The sequence below is a fragment of the Mustela putorius genome, unplaced genomic scaffold, assembly GCF_011764305.1.
Source record: "Mustela putorius furo isolate JIRA1106 unplaced genomic scaffold, ASM1176430v1.1 tig00537350_pilon_pilon_pilon, whole genome shotgun sequence".
NCBI lineage: Eukaryota > Metazoa > Chordata > Mammalia > Carnivora > Mustelidae > Mustela > Mustela putorius.
The window spans coordinates 22639646-22654899 of NW_025422471.1; the positions used below are offsets into that span (position 1 = coordinate 22639646).

Here is a 15254-nt window from a genome sequence, read left to right on the forward strand (position 1 = left end):
GGGATAAAAGGTACAGCACAGGGAATATAGTCAGTGGTACTGTGACAGTGCTGTGTGGTGACGGGGGTACTATACTTGTGAAAAGGACAGCATGATATATGGAACTCTCCTATCAGTATATTGTATACCCCAAACTAATGTAACTACACTTCAATTTTAAAATATCCTCTGTTAGAAAAAAGAAGCCTATTATGAACACCAAATTACCTAAGTGACTACACCTTAACTGTTCAACACAACAAGGGACTGTAATTATGTGATGCCACAGAGATTTCAGCAATGGCAATCATACTGCAAAAGGAATGTTATCAACTCAATATGCTACATCTTAAATTTACACAATGTTACATCTCAATTTAAAAAAAAAAACCTGCCAGGGCGCCTGGGTGGCTCAGTGGGTTAAGCCTCTGCCTTCGGCTCAGGTCATGATCTCAGGGTCCTAGGATCGAGTCCCACGTTGCGTTCTCTACTCAGTGGGGAGCCTGCCCCCCCCCTCCGCCTGCCTCCCACCCCCCCCCCCGCCTGACTCTCTGCTTACTTGTGATCTCTGTCAAATAAATAAATAAAATCTTTAAAAAAAAACCAAAATTGCCAAGAAATGGTTTTTTAAAAAACATTGTAACCAAAATAATCTTAAAACTTCTGATCAGTTTTCATAAACTACAGCTTAAATTATTCTGCATGTACTTTCTTGAAGTGAAACCCGTCAATTAAGAGACTGTGGTTAATAAAACAAGAATGCACTTTTTAATGGGAAAACTGACTTGTTTCCCCACCACCATTTCCTTCTCTTACTCAATCTGTCTCTCAGCTCTAAAAAAGAGTAAGTAGCTTTACACTTTCTTTATTCTGTTTCAGAGAGTTTACTATCAAATATTAAAATAAACTTCTGGGGCGCCTGGGTGGTTCAGTTGGTTAAGTGACTGCCTTCAGCTCAGGTCACGATTCCGAGTCCAGGGATGGAGTCCCTCATCAGGCTTCCAGCTCCATGGGGAGTCTGCTTCTCTGACTTTCTCCCTTCTTATGTTCTCTCTCACTCTCTCTCCCTCAAATAAATGAATAAAATAAAATAAACTTCCTTAGTCTTAAATATTTAATTTGCAAGGATTTCCAGAAGAAATTTTTGAGACACTACCGTTAACATCTAGGAATGTGCACTTTAAACCACCCAAGTGGTTTAAATAAAGGTGGCTTAAAACCAACTTTGTAAAACAATGATTTATTTTCATGTAAGCCAACTTGCCATTTACTACAGTTATGCATGTTAAAGATAAGGAGATGGCTAGTGGGCTCATTCTCCCACACTTAGCATTCCGCCCAAAGCTCATATTAGGCAGAAATTATAAGGCAGATGACATCTATTTTGAGATCCCCTCAAGTATCCGTTTTCTCATTTTTACTCTGCTTTGCCTTAAGAAACTCTTGAAGAAAGGATTTAATACTCATTCTAAAAAAATAATTAGGGGCACTTGAGTGGCTCTGTTAACAGTGTCTGCTAGGAGTACTGGGCTTCCTGCTCTATGGTGAACCTGCTTCTCCCATTTCCTCTGCCTGCTGCTTCCCTTGACTGTGCTGTCAAATAAACAAAAATCTTAAAAAAAATTAGTTACTACATCTACCAAAGTAGTGGCATTTCACCAAAGCCAAAATCTTCATAAAATAAGTAACAATGTCTAAGCAAGAATCTCAACAGCAATCTGAGAGCACAGGTGCAGATGCTGATAGAAGGAATTCTTTTTTTTTTTTTTTTTAACGATTTTATTCATTTATTTGACAGAGAGAGAGAGAGCGCGAGAGAGGGAACACAAGCAGGGGGAGTTGGAGAGGGAGAAGCAGGATCCCCGTTGAGCAGGGAGCCGGATGGAGATGCTGAAGGACTGTGCCATCCATGCACTCCTGGTAAGAGGAATTTTATTTGCCTGTTCCGCTGGCCCATTATCTACCCTTTACAAGGCAGCTTCTGATTTATGAAAAGCACAATGCAAAATAAAAATGCAAGAATTAATTTTGCTATTTCTAGCTTCATGGAGAATGATGAATCTTACAGTTTAGTTTGGCTACTTTTACATGTTTAAAATCAGGAGTAAGGGGCAACTTTAACATATGCCAAAATGAGCTTAAGAGATTAATGCAGACAAATTTAAGCCATCTGGCCTTTAGGGTGACAAAAATTACATGAGCATATATAGTGACATGGTCCTGTCAGCATTTCTACTATTTAATGAAATTTAGAATCAGTGGTTGAGTAATCTAGGACACGTATGTCTGAAAAGATTGAGAGGATAATACAATGCAGACATGAGGTATAGCAATGCTGGGAGTAGATTTCTAATGCAATTTTTAAAAAGTGACCTAATGAGCTCAGTAAATAATAAAAAGTTCCTCAACTTCATAAGGAACATCTACTGAAATCCTATAGCTAAGCATGGTAGTTAATGGCTAAGAAACTAGAAGCTTTCTTGTTAAGATCAGGAAAAGACAGAATGTCCCCTCTCACCATTCCTTCTCAGTTCGCATCATACTGGAAGTTGTAACTAATGGAAAAAGAGGAATAAGTAAAATGTGTATAGATTGGGATATAAGAAAAAAACCTGTCTTCATTTGCAGATGACAAGAGTGTTCCTGTAGAAAACCTGAAAGAACCAACAGAAAAAGAAAACTGGAACTAATGAACGGATTATAGCTTGGCTGCAAGGTTGACATATAAAAGTCAAATGTTTTCTAATGTACCAGCAATGAACATATCAAGTTTAATATTAAAAACTATTTACATTACCACCCCAGAAAAGAAAGAATTAGGAACAAATCTAATAAAATATGTATAAGCTCTATATGAGGCCAACTATAAAATTAATAGATTAAATAAAAAGGATCGAAGTAAATGGAGAGCTAATTCCCTGTTTATAGATAGGAAAACACAGTATCAAGGTGCTCCAAAGGTGCTCCATTACTCCAAAATTTAACCTATAAACATGATGTAATCCTAGTCAAAATCTCATTTGCATACTTTGTGGTTACTGACTAGCTTTGGAGAGGCACTAGATAAAAATAATAGAACTGATCTTTAACAAAAGAGCCAAGACAATCCAAAGGAGAAATGACAGGTTTTTTTTTTTTTCCTTAAAGAAATGGTGTTGGAACAACTAGACATTCACATTTAAAAAGAAGTTTAGCTACAGACCCTAAACCCTTCACATACATTAACTCAACACAGATCACAAACTTAAATGTAAAATAAACTATAAAGCTCCCAAAATATAACACAGGAGAAAATATAGATGACCTTGAGTTTGAAGAGAACTTTTTAGAAACAGCACCAAAAGTACAACTCATGAAAGAAAGAAGTGGTGAGCTGGACTTCAGTAACATTGAAATTAAAAATATTCTGTTCTGCAAGAGATGCTGACAAGAGAATGAAAAGACAAGCTGCAAATTTGAAGATATTTGCAAAAACCCTATCTAATAAAGGACTGTTCTCCAGAATAAATAATTCTTAAAACTCTATAAAAAGAAAACAAAAAACCCAATTAAAAAACCAGCAAAAGACCTGTACATAACCTCAGCAAAGAAGGTATAAAGATGACAGGAAAGCATTATGAAAGGATGCTCATTATCATACACCACCAGGGAAATGCAAACTAAACACTCATCAGATACCACCACATTCCTAATTAGAATGGCTAAAATACCAACGCTGTTAGGAATGTGGAGCAATAGAAACTCTTATTCATTGCTTGTAGCAATGCAAAATGCTACAGCCACTCTGGTAAACAATTCACAGTATCATACAAAATTAAGTCAGTTCTTACCTTATGATCCAGCAATCGTGCGCCTTGGTATTTACCCAAGATATGAAAACTTATGTGCACACAAAAACCTGTATGAATGTTTACAGCAACTTTATTCATAAGTGCCAAAACTTGGGCGCAACCAACATGTCTCGTTAGGTAAATCAGAAAATAAACTGTGGTACATCCAGCACTTTTTAAAAAGAAATAAACTATCAAGCCATGAAAATGCATGGAGAGAAAGAAAGAAAGAAAATAAATGGAGGAATCTTAAATGCATATTACTAAGTTATGTCAATCTGAAAAGGCTACATATTGTATGAGTCCAATTAGATATTCTAGAAACGGCAAAACTGTGGAGAGAGTAAAAAGATCAATGGTTGCCAGGAATGTAAGAGAGGTGGGGATGAATACATAGAACATAGGACATTCTCAGGGTGGTGAAAATGTTCTATATGACATTACAATGGTGGATTCATGCCACTATATATTTGTCAAAACCAACAGAACACACAGTACCAAGAATGAACTTACACTATGTACTTTGGGTGATAACGATGTATCAGTGTTGATTCACTGAATGTAACAAAGGTACTACACTCTTTGGCTGGAAGGAGAAGCTCTGCATGTATGGAAATATATGGGAACTGTCTACTTCATGTACTTAATTTGTCTAAAACTGTTCTAAGTAATAATATATGTATGTATATGCATACATATTAAACTACATACATTTCTATATACAGATATATGTAATTAATGCTAACATCTAGTTACTCACATTTTCTTATTCTCTATAAATCTTATTCACTTTGAGATATGTAAATATCAAAGTTTTCTTCTAAGTCTCCACAAGTTCAAACTTACTAGTTGTACTGTGTGATGGGTTCTATATTCATCTTCATTCCGAAGGCGCTGTTGGAACTTTTCATTGTGTTTTGCAATACAAATTTCCTATAAATACATAAAATATGTTTTAATATAAGTGAAACCTGGAAGACTTGGAACACCACACCAGAGTTTATTTTATTGGGTTTAATTTTTAATCTTAACATGCACCTACATGGCAAAGCACCAAGTAGGCCATGTCTTTTCTCATCTGGAGTACTGAAGCAGCAGAAACCAAATCAGTAGGAACTGAAAAAACTACTAACTTCTCTAAAGATTCTAAGTCTTATTATACTCTTCAAACTGGTCTGAGTTTACAGACTCTTGGCTGAAAGTACATACAACTTGTGGCTGAAAGTCTGTATTCTAAACTCTTATGGGTTAAAGAACATGATTTTGCCTGGAGTGTTTAAATAGTATTATGAAGTCTGTACCTTATGGTCAGAGACTGAGTGAAAAGACCTTAAAGATAAAAAGTCAGAATGACAAAGAAAATATAGGAAAGCTTATTCTAATCACATGAAAATAAAACATAAGTGTAAACTAGGAAACACATGCCTCTTTACAAAATAATGCACTACCAACTGGCAACATTTAATGATACCATGCTATGTCTTCATTTTCCCTCAGTATTCCTAGAGAAGACCTCCAGGTAAAAAGATGGCCATTGGTTTCCAACACTCTCAAAACTATACCAAAAGATCACTCTTCTAACTGATAAAGTGATACAATGAATGGCCTTTTAAGCCAGTAAACTACATTGTAAAGCAACTGTACTGTCTTTTTCACTAACACTGGGTTGACTCTAGTACCTAACAAGTACAGATCCTGAAATTAAATTCTTCAGGGCAGTCTCCAGAGGAATAACAAAGGTAGTATTATGTAAGTAACATGCTACAGTGATACAACGACTCAGGTTTTGAAATCACACAGACCTAAGACAGAATCCTACCTTTGTACCATAACTAGCTGCTTTTCTCTGGGTGATTTATTTAACTACCAGGAGCCTTAGTTCCCTTGATTACAAAATGAGAATATAGGTCCCAAGTCCTTTATTTTTCAGATTTAGAAAGGTGGGATGTTGTATACACACTACCCAGTAACTCCAGCAGGATCTGAAATAGCACCTTATAAGAAATACTAACATTGCGCAGTGAAATATATGAACAGTCAAAGTAAGTGGAGAAGGACAACCTCCTCTCAGCTCAGCTCCGGGTTTGTCACCAACTATGAGAATGCTTTTGATTTCTAGAGCTTTCTTGACTTAGGCAAAAGATTATTCTCATTTGACTAGGCGTATCATTAAAGAAGATAAAAAAGCATAAAGAATAATGTTGTTTCTATTCTTCTTCTTAAAAAGCACAATCACAAAGTATAGACTTCAAGTCCTCATGACCTAGCCAGACACCCAGTCTTTGTTTTTTCAAGAGGAGAGGCAGGACATGATTTACATACAGTCAGAACTACCCTTGGGTATGGAATTCTATTGAGGATATTAGATAAACCAAGCACCCTGTGACTGTGGGCATGCTGACACAGAGAAAAGGATTACAACAATGTTACATGGAGAGGTGGGTTTTTATCTTTTGTATCATACAGTTGATCTCATTATCTTTTTTTTTTTAGGATATAGTGTTTCTAGTTTCCTCTCTTTCAAGCCATCTTTTGTCATTACTTCTTCCCCCTGCAGACCTACCACTCCAGGTGACAGGCTTGGAGGAATGGGGATAAGGATGGTAGGGACAAGACCACTGAGAGCCCCTGACTCCATGTGAGGGGATGGGTTGCAGCAGAGATGAGGCTGCAGGTTCTTGGGGGGTAACCTCCCCTACCTCAGATTTAGATTAATATATATAATTCCTTCAAGACTGAGGTCAGAACCAAGATTTCACTAAAGAACAGCACTGGCCTCCTTAATAATGAGCCAGGAATTGCATTACATGGGCTCCTACAGTCATGCCATTCAGCAGAGTCATGTTCAGGGTGCCATAGGTAAACAGGACATCATCACTGGCTGTTCTAATGTGATTAACAGGGCTGCTTTCGGAAAACCAAAAATGTTAATATAATGGCCTGAGTGTTGCGAAGAGGTAACTCTCACTTAGTTTTAAAACATGCAACTATTAGTGACAAACCTGGTTAGAATTATCAGATATGGGTCAAGGATTAAGTAATGCCTAAAAGCAAGATTTACAATTAAGGCTGTCTATTCAATAAATACCTATTATATACCTTTTTATTTCTGAGGTAGGCTTTCTTGGCTGACACCCGACCACGTCTTGCTTCCAGCTGGCGTGCTTTCTGCTGAAGTTTCTGTAGCTCTTCTCTCTGTAAGTGCATAGACGCTGCCATCTCTTCCTTCTCCAGCATGGCCTCCATGCTTTCGTAAGTGTCATAGTAAACTACTTCATCTCTCTTTTCTATAACAAAACAGCAACAAGGGGTAGTGGCTAAGAGCATAGGCTATGGAGCCAGAGAGAACAATGTTCTAATGCACTTATTGGCTCTGTAACCTCAGGCAATCCTTTTTTGTTGTTGTTGTTGTTCATTAAGACTCAGTTTGATCCTAGTATATCTTTTTTTTCTTTTAGTAAACTCTATACCCAGCACAGGGCTTGAAGTCATGACCTCTTCAACTTCTTTGTAGAATAGTGATTATTGGAAAATAATACCTTCTAGGGTGTGTGTGTGTGTGTGTGTGTGTGTGCAGTGTGCAGGAAGTGCTTAACAGTGTCTGACATGCAGTTAGACGCTCAATAAATGTTAGGTATCATCCCCAGAACTCAAAACTTTTCTGGCTAAAACAACCTAACAAAAGTGAGCATTTTGCATAGTAATAACATAATGACATTGCTAAGTATAGTTAATGACTTGAGTTTAGAAGTTCCTCTAAAAGGTTTTATGTTAGGATTTTTTTAGTCTCAACAGTTTCAAGGACCATAGCTGACATATATACGTGTGTGTGTGTGTGTGTGTGTGTGTGTGTGTGTGTGTGTATATATTTTTTTTTTTTTTTCCTCTATGTATTCCTTTTTTTTTGGATTTATGTGGTTGAATGCATACCATACCCGATATAAGTCTTTTGATGCTTTCTAGTTGGGCTGTCAATAATAACTCTTCACACTTCAGGATTTCAAACTGTACTTCATACAACTGAAGTTGCAGATCATAATAATCAGCTTCTAACTGATCCAATCGTGCTATGGCTTCTGTACCACCCTGCAAACTCTGCATCTGTGTGAAAATAAAATAAAAATATTTCTAGCTGGTGGGGACAAGAAAAAAAAAATCAAGCTATGATTAGAAATGAATATTAGTAATATGGCATAAATCCATGAATCAACTGTTCCAAGAAAAAAACTTGAAGGCAAGAACTAAGATTTTTTAAAAGATAGAAAGATAGTTAATAAAACATAATACAGTTTTGGAAATAACTAGGCAAGTATAGTAAATTAATTCGTATTACAGCTCATGTTTAGAATCTATTATTCTAATTATTATGATATAAATATTAAAAGTGTCCTTTCCTTTCAAAAGTGGATGTGCTAGGATATTCAGTTTTCTTTTCCAAATATGAATGAGATTATGTATGAATGAAAAAGATTAAGCCACACTGGCATAGTTACAACCACAGGATAAAAGTGGAACTATGTTTTGCTCCATGGCCACAATCTGGCTAGGCTCTGGAATCTGGTGAGTGGGGAGCAAGGTAAGTGGGTGTGAGGAAAACAATATGACAGAACTGATTTTCTAGAAATCCCTGCAATCTACTAATAATGGTAACTATTAATATCTTTAAGTAAATGCACTCAGGATCCCATATCCAACTCAGATTTCTAAGCATGTCTTATGAAGTGGTGGTTGGTCTTACATGAGGTTTGCTTGGTTGGTTGATTGGGTTTTGGTCCTGAAAAGACAGGGAGGAAGAGACTTTGCCAGGCATCAGAAGGAAATTACTCTCAGCAAAGTATGCTTCAGATGCTAGTCCCTAACCCCATTATTTCCATGGATTCCTTCTTGGCTCTATGGAGAAAGGTGGCAGTAAGAAGGAGCTGACAGAATGGCTTTTTGGGATTCTGTGAAAGTACAAGCATGTGAGAGAGTAAAGCATTCCTCCCAGAACATTTCTTCTAAGAATATAGTTCTACCACTTTGGCAGTTGAAAGGTTCATGCTTAGAAACTCCAGGATACCCCTGGCACATGTACCAGTGTGCCTTGGGTGAACTAGCAGCATTGGTGAGGAGGCCCTGGCCTCAACTGGAACCCCAGTAAGTAACCACCAAAGGGGTAGAGGAGGAACAGAGAAAAATGAGAGAAATGTTTTGTGACCTCATGTGAGGGGTCATCTGTGGCTTCCAGAATACTGAGGAGATACTTGGCTGGTACTCTTAGGACAGCTGTGGCAGCAAAGATGTTCTTTTTTTTTTTTTTTTTTTTTAAGATTTTATTTATTTATTTGACAGAGAGCGATCACAAGTAGGCAGAGAAGCAGGCAGAGAGAGAGGAGGAAGCAGGCTCCCTGCTGAGCAGAGAGCCCAAAGCGGGACTCGATCCCAGGACCCTGAGATCATGACCTGAGCCGAAGGCGGCGGCTCAACCCACTGAGCCACCCAGGCGCCCCAGCAAAGATGTTCTTATTGCTGCAAAATATTCCTTTCAGTCTGGCGAGGTTGTTGAAACATGTTAGCACATGGAGTACATTTTAAACAAGAGTCCAGCCTTTCTTGGGGTACCTGTGTGGTTCAGTTGGTTAAGCCGCTACCTTCAGTCCTGGGATCAAGCCCTGCATTGGGCTCCTTGCTTAGCAGGGAGCCTGCTTTAATCCTCTCCTCCCCAGTCGTGCTCTCTCTCGCAAATAAATCAATAAAATCTTCAAAAAAAAAAAAAAAAAAAAGAGTCCAGTCTTTCCTTTACATTCTAGATACCCAACACAGTCTTACCGAAGAACAGAGTATTTTTTTAAGCACGTAATTTAAAGTTCCTTTTAAAATGCAAAGCAACATAGGGTGCCTGGGTGGCTTGGGGTCCTAAGAGTAAGCCCCAAGTCAGGCTTTCCACTCAGCAGAGAATCTGTTTCTCTCTCTCCCCCAAAGTCGTGAGCATGCATATGTGCTTTCTCTCTCAAATAAAATCTTTTAAAAAATCCCTGCAAAGCATGGGAAGAACCTAGATGTCCATCAACAGATGAACAGATAAAGAAGATGTGGTATATATACACAATGGAATACTATGCAGCCATCAAAAGAAATGAAATCTTGCCATTTGTGACGATGTGGATGGAACTAGAGGGTATCGTGCTTAGCGAAATAAGTCAATCAGAGAAAGACAACTATCATATGATCTCCCTGATATGAAGAAGTGGAGATGCAAGGGGGGGGGGCTGGGGGGTAGGAAAAGAAAAAATGAAAGAAGGTGGGACTGGGAAGGAGACAAACCATAAAAGACTCAATCTCAAAAAACAGACTGAGGGTTGCTGGGGGAAGGGGGGACGGGAGAGGGTGGTGGGGATATGGACATTGGGGAGGGTATGTGCTATGAGGAGTGTTGTGAAATGTGTGAACCTGGCGATTCACAGACCTGTACCCCTGGGGATAAAAATACATTATATGTTTATTAAAAAAAAAAATTAATTAAAAAAAAATCCCTGCAAAGCAACAGTTGGGCTATGATCTAAATGTCCGATGGTATACATTTAAAAATAATCTGGTTAATTAAATACAATGTTATTTAATAAATGTTATAAAAATATTATAAATATTTAATGAATTTATAAGCCAGAGATCTTATTGCATTAGGAAGTATTTTATGATTGACGAACAATAAATATAGAACCACAAAAGGGTTTCATTATAGTGGCTTATAGAGAAAGCTGACAAAATGAAATCCTGCTATTTTTGTCCTAAGTCATAAAATAGGAATCTACATGTGATTTCTTTCCTCAGACTCCCAGTCTCACTTTAAATTATAAACATCCCTTTGCATAATGTCTTGGGTCTCTTACCCAGCTGTGGAGACTATAATTCCAGAATCCATAATCCTCTGTTATCAGCACCAAACTTTCTGTGAGCACAGCATACAAACAAGTGAAATATGTAATGTTAGAAGCTTTATTCCCTAGGGAACTATAATTAGTTAAGATAAAACCTCAGTATAATTAGTTAAGATAAAAACCTCCTCGTAAGATCAGTTCCAGTGACAATGTTTGGACAGAAACCTGGGCTGTTAGTACCATCTTTACTATCTTTAGCTCTCTCTAGCTGGAAAGAACCATGTATGTGCCATGTCTGTAACACTGTAATAAGGCTTCCCCTTGCACACTCTTAAGTCTGACTCTCTTGTCTACTACTTTGGGTAAGGAAAAAAGTTGGGAGCCCCCTGCTGACATACCTTTACACTGTCGGCCAATATCAAATACCAAACCAAGAAAGGACCGGTTGTTTCCTTACCAGAAGTGACCTCACCCCCAACTTTCTGGTTTACTGAGTTCTATGGATCTGCCATGGTGAGTTTCAAAAAGGACAAAACCTCATCAAAGGATCTGATGAATCCCAACCTCTGAGAAAACAAACAAAAGGGCAGCAGTGGGCATCAGGGCAAGTAAAAGGCTTGTAAGGACTTCAGGAGAGAGAACTTTTACAGGATAAGATAAAGAGAAAGGGATAAGATACAAATCAGGGAAACCTGGAAAAGCAAAACTATCCTCTGAGGTTTATTTAAACTTTAACAGTGATGCAAAATCCTCAGTGAAAGACATGCAGAGATGTGGGAAGGCTATGCTGCACCAAATCTCGTCCCTATATTATCTGTAATTTCCAGACTGATTTTTCTCCTGGTACCTACTTCAGGTGACGGCCACAGAACTAAGGGAATAGGAATCCAGAGTGAAAGGAGTACTATTTTTGGACAATGGAGCAAGTAGGTGCCACAGTTAGGGTACCTTTTTTTATACCTGAGGACACTGTTTCCCTGGCAAGAAGGAAGCCTAGAAAGTAGGTTAAGCACTCAAAGGAGACAATTGAATGCCAATGAAAACTTTGTTACCTTGAAATTTTACTTAGCTCAACGTTTACCTTCTAACAAAACAAACTTTTTTAAGAAAAAGATCTATTTATGATTTGAGAGAGTGCACCTGTGCATGCAAGAGGGCAAGAGCACATGCACCAGGGGAGGAGCTGAGGGGAAGAGAGAGAGAGAGAATCCCAGGCTGACTCCCCATTGAGTGTGAGACTGACAATCGGCTTGGTCCCAAAAACCAAAGATCACAACCCAAGCCAAAAAAAAAAAGTTAGATGCTCAACTGACTCAGTTACCCAGGTGCCCCCTGAATAAACAAAACTTCTGATATCAAGATATCAAGACCCCAAAACAAACTGCCTTCCCACTGTGACCCAAGTAATACTAGCAACATTGGAGCCTGACCCAATTCCTACAAGAAAGGCCTTTCCACTAGACAAAAGTAGGGAGTAGCATTCTAATAAGTATGGAAAAGGAAAGCACAATGTTTTACAGTAAATCTGGCAAGAAAACTTAAGTACCAATGAATATCCATACATCCACATAAGTACATCATGTACAACTGAGCCCACTGATCATTCCCACCAGGCACATTAACAAAAATGGTTTTCTTGTGTACCTATTTTGACTACAGAAAATCATGAAACCAGACATAAAGCAATTTATACAAACTAATGCCCCTGTGCTGCCTTTCACCTTGCTGTGCTAGAAAAACTTTATGACATGTGAGGGGCTATGAAAATAAAGGTTTCAGCGTATCTGTGGGCAGAGTCATTCATTCAAGAAATATTCACTGGGCACCTGGTGCTGTCTGAGTTACAGAGTATGGCAGTTAGCAATAAATGAAGTGAAGGGTCAAAGAGTTGTCATGAAAACCATACATAGCACAATAGAAATAACATTAAAGACAAGTTCAGCAAGCTCTTAAGCCTAGTTCTTTTATTATGTGGCAAAGACAGTTCATAAGAAATGGTATCAGATGAATCTGAGTATACAGTTTGCACCAATAACAGCTACACAAATATGGAGAATACATATAAACAGAAGGAATTATCTGGAATTCCACATTTCAGATCTTAAAAAACTGAAACTAGCCATAATTTCTTTAATGTCAAAACCTAATCTCACAATCCATTTGTAGGAAGATACGATCTGACCTGATGTGAATCCCTATTTATTCCATTTAATAGAATGTTTCATAATTGGAATATTAACACTTGTCTGAAAGTTATATATCCTAACTTAACTGTCTAAAAAATCTGAAAAAGCTAGAATTCTAAACAGATCTGGGGGCATCTGCATGGTTCTGTTGGTTAAACATCTGCCTTTGGCTCAGGTCATGTTCCCAGGGTCCTGCCAACATTCAGAAAGCCTACTTCTCCCTAACAGGTGCCCCACTCATGCTCTATCACTATGTCTCTCTCAAATATATAAAAATCTTTTAAATAGATAGATAGATAGATAGATAGATAGATAGATTTGGCCTCAGGGGTTTCAGACAGTGGCTTACAGGCTCGGAGTATAAAGGGTTATGCTTGAAAGTTAAATGAGGTAATACATAAAGCACTAAATATAGGCCTAAAACATTTAAAACTTTCTGTTTACTTTTTTGTAACCAATATCAAAATATATTTAGATGGCTAAAACAGAATTTGATAAGTAATATAAATTAAAACTTTTAGAGTGGATCCCAGCTTTTTGTACTTAGGAGACTCTGAAATTTCTAGCATGCAGATATGGAACAGACTTTAAACATTTTATTAATATATAATTTATTATTTGTTTCAGGGATATAGGTCTGTGATTCATCAATCTTACACAGTTCACAGCACTCACCACAGCACATACCCTCCCCAATGTCCATCACCCAGTTACCCCATCCCTCCCACCCCCTCTCCCCTCCAGCAACCTTCAGTTTGTTTCATGAGATTAATAGTCTCTTATGGTTTGTCTCCCTCTCTGGTTTCATTTTCTTAAAAAAATATCTTATTTATTTATTTGACAGACAGAGATCACAAGTAGGCAGAGAGAGAAGGGGAGGCAGGCTCCCGGCTAAGCAGAGAGCCCGATGCGGGGCTCGATTCCAGGACCCTGGGACCATGACCTGAGCCCAAGGCAGAGACTTAACCCACTGAGCCACCCAGGCACCCCTCTGATTTTGTTTTGTTTCATTTTCCCCCCCTCCCCTATAATCCTCTGTCTTGTTTCTCAAATTCCTCGTATCAGTGAGATCATAGGATAATTGTCTCTGATTGACTTAATTCACTTACCATAACACCCTCTAGTAGAACCCTTTATTAATAAACTAAAAATAAAAGAGCAGCCTGTCTGCCTGGACAAGCACCCCAGCTGCCCTCTGTTCAGACCGTGTCTACCACATCAAAGCTCCTTATGTTGAAACTTTTTGGTCCATCTGAGATGCAACTGTCTTATGCATGGGAATTAAATTTTCCCATCTTTGTATTCCCTTCCTTGATACTTGCCTAATAATGTCTAGTATTTATTGCACTCTTACTCTGCACGCCAGGCATTATGCTAAATGCTTTATATACATTAGCCAGTGGAAACATAACTTTCCTAAAAGGTATACACTAATCATATTTTATAGAGAGGTTATCTAATTTACCCAAGGTTACATAAGTTAATGTTTGCAGAATCATGATCTACATTATTCGTTCTAATATAGTAGCCATAAGATGTAGATGGCTATTTTTTACAGATTAAATTAAGATTCTGTTCCTCCTGTCACATAAATCACATTAAGAGCTCAACAGATACCTGGTTAGTAGGTATACTACAAGAAAGTGCAAATATAAAACATTTCCATTGTCATAGGAACTTCTATTGAATAGCACCATCTAGAGCCTAAGCTTATGTCCCCTAGGGTATACTATAAATGTTCTATATATACTTGATGACTTATGTAAAACTGACATGGGGTAATATAACCTTAATCATACTTTAACTATATGCTTTCAGGAGAAAGACAAGAAGGGACACCTAGGTGGCTCAGTCAGTTAAGTGTCTGCCTTTGGCTCAGATCATGATTCCAGGGTCCTGAGATGGAGTTCGGCATCAGACTCCTTGCTCAGTGGCAAGCCTCCTTCTCCTCTTGCCTCTGCCTGCCTCCCACACTGTTTGTGCTCTCTCTCTTTCTCAGGCAAATAAATGCAAAAATCAAAAATCAAAAAAAAAAAAGAAGACAAAAGTATGGATTGTAAGGAAGTATCAAGATTGTTATATATTTAGCTCAATATTCTAGCTATTTATGTATGTTCATAAAGATGACCTCAAGGAATGAAAGTTTTTTAAAAACGTGGGGAGTGCCTGGGCAAATCGACTGGTTAAATGTCTGACTCTTGATCTCAGTTCACGGGTGGTGAGTTCAAGCCCGACGTAGGGCTACACGCTAGGTATGAAGAGTACTTTAAAAAAAAAAAAGATGGGTAAATTCTCTGCCAAGACAAGAAAGGACACGGATATATTTTTAGAACTTTCAAGAAGGACTGTCATCCAAAGAGTTACCTGGTTAATTCCCAGTTAACCAGAGAACATGGTTAATC

General features: G+C 38.0%; 1 protein-coding gene across 1 annotated transcript in view; it reads right to left on the bottom strand.

Moving 5' to 3' along the window:
* The window catches only part of JMY (junction mediating and regulatory protein, p53 cofactor), a 111293-nt gene that overhangs the window by 18871 nt on the left and 77168 nt on the right, over positions 1-15254 (bottom strand). Inside the window, exons 5-7 of the mRNA XM_004766816.3 lie at positions 7745-7910; positions 6909-7096; positions 4656-4742 (exon numbers count right to left, since the gene is read on the bottom strand). Coding sequence (XP_004766873.1) covers positions 4656-4742; positions 6909-7096; positions 7745-7910 — 441 coding nt within the window. The remainder of the gene's footprint in view (positions 1-4655; positions 4743-6908; positions 7097-7744; positions 7911-15254) is intronic.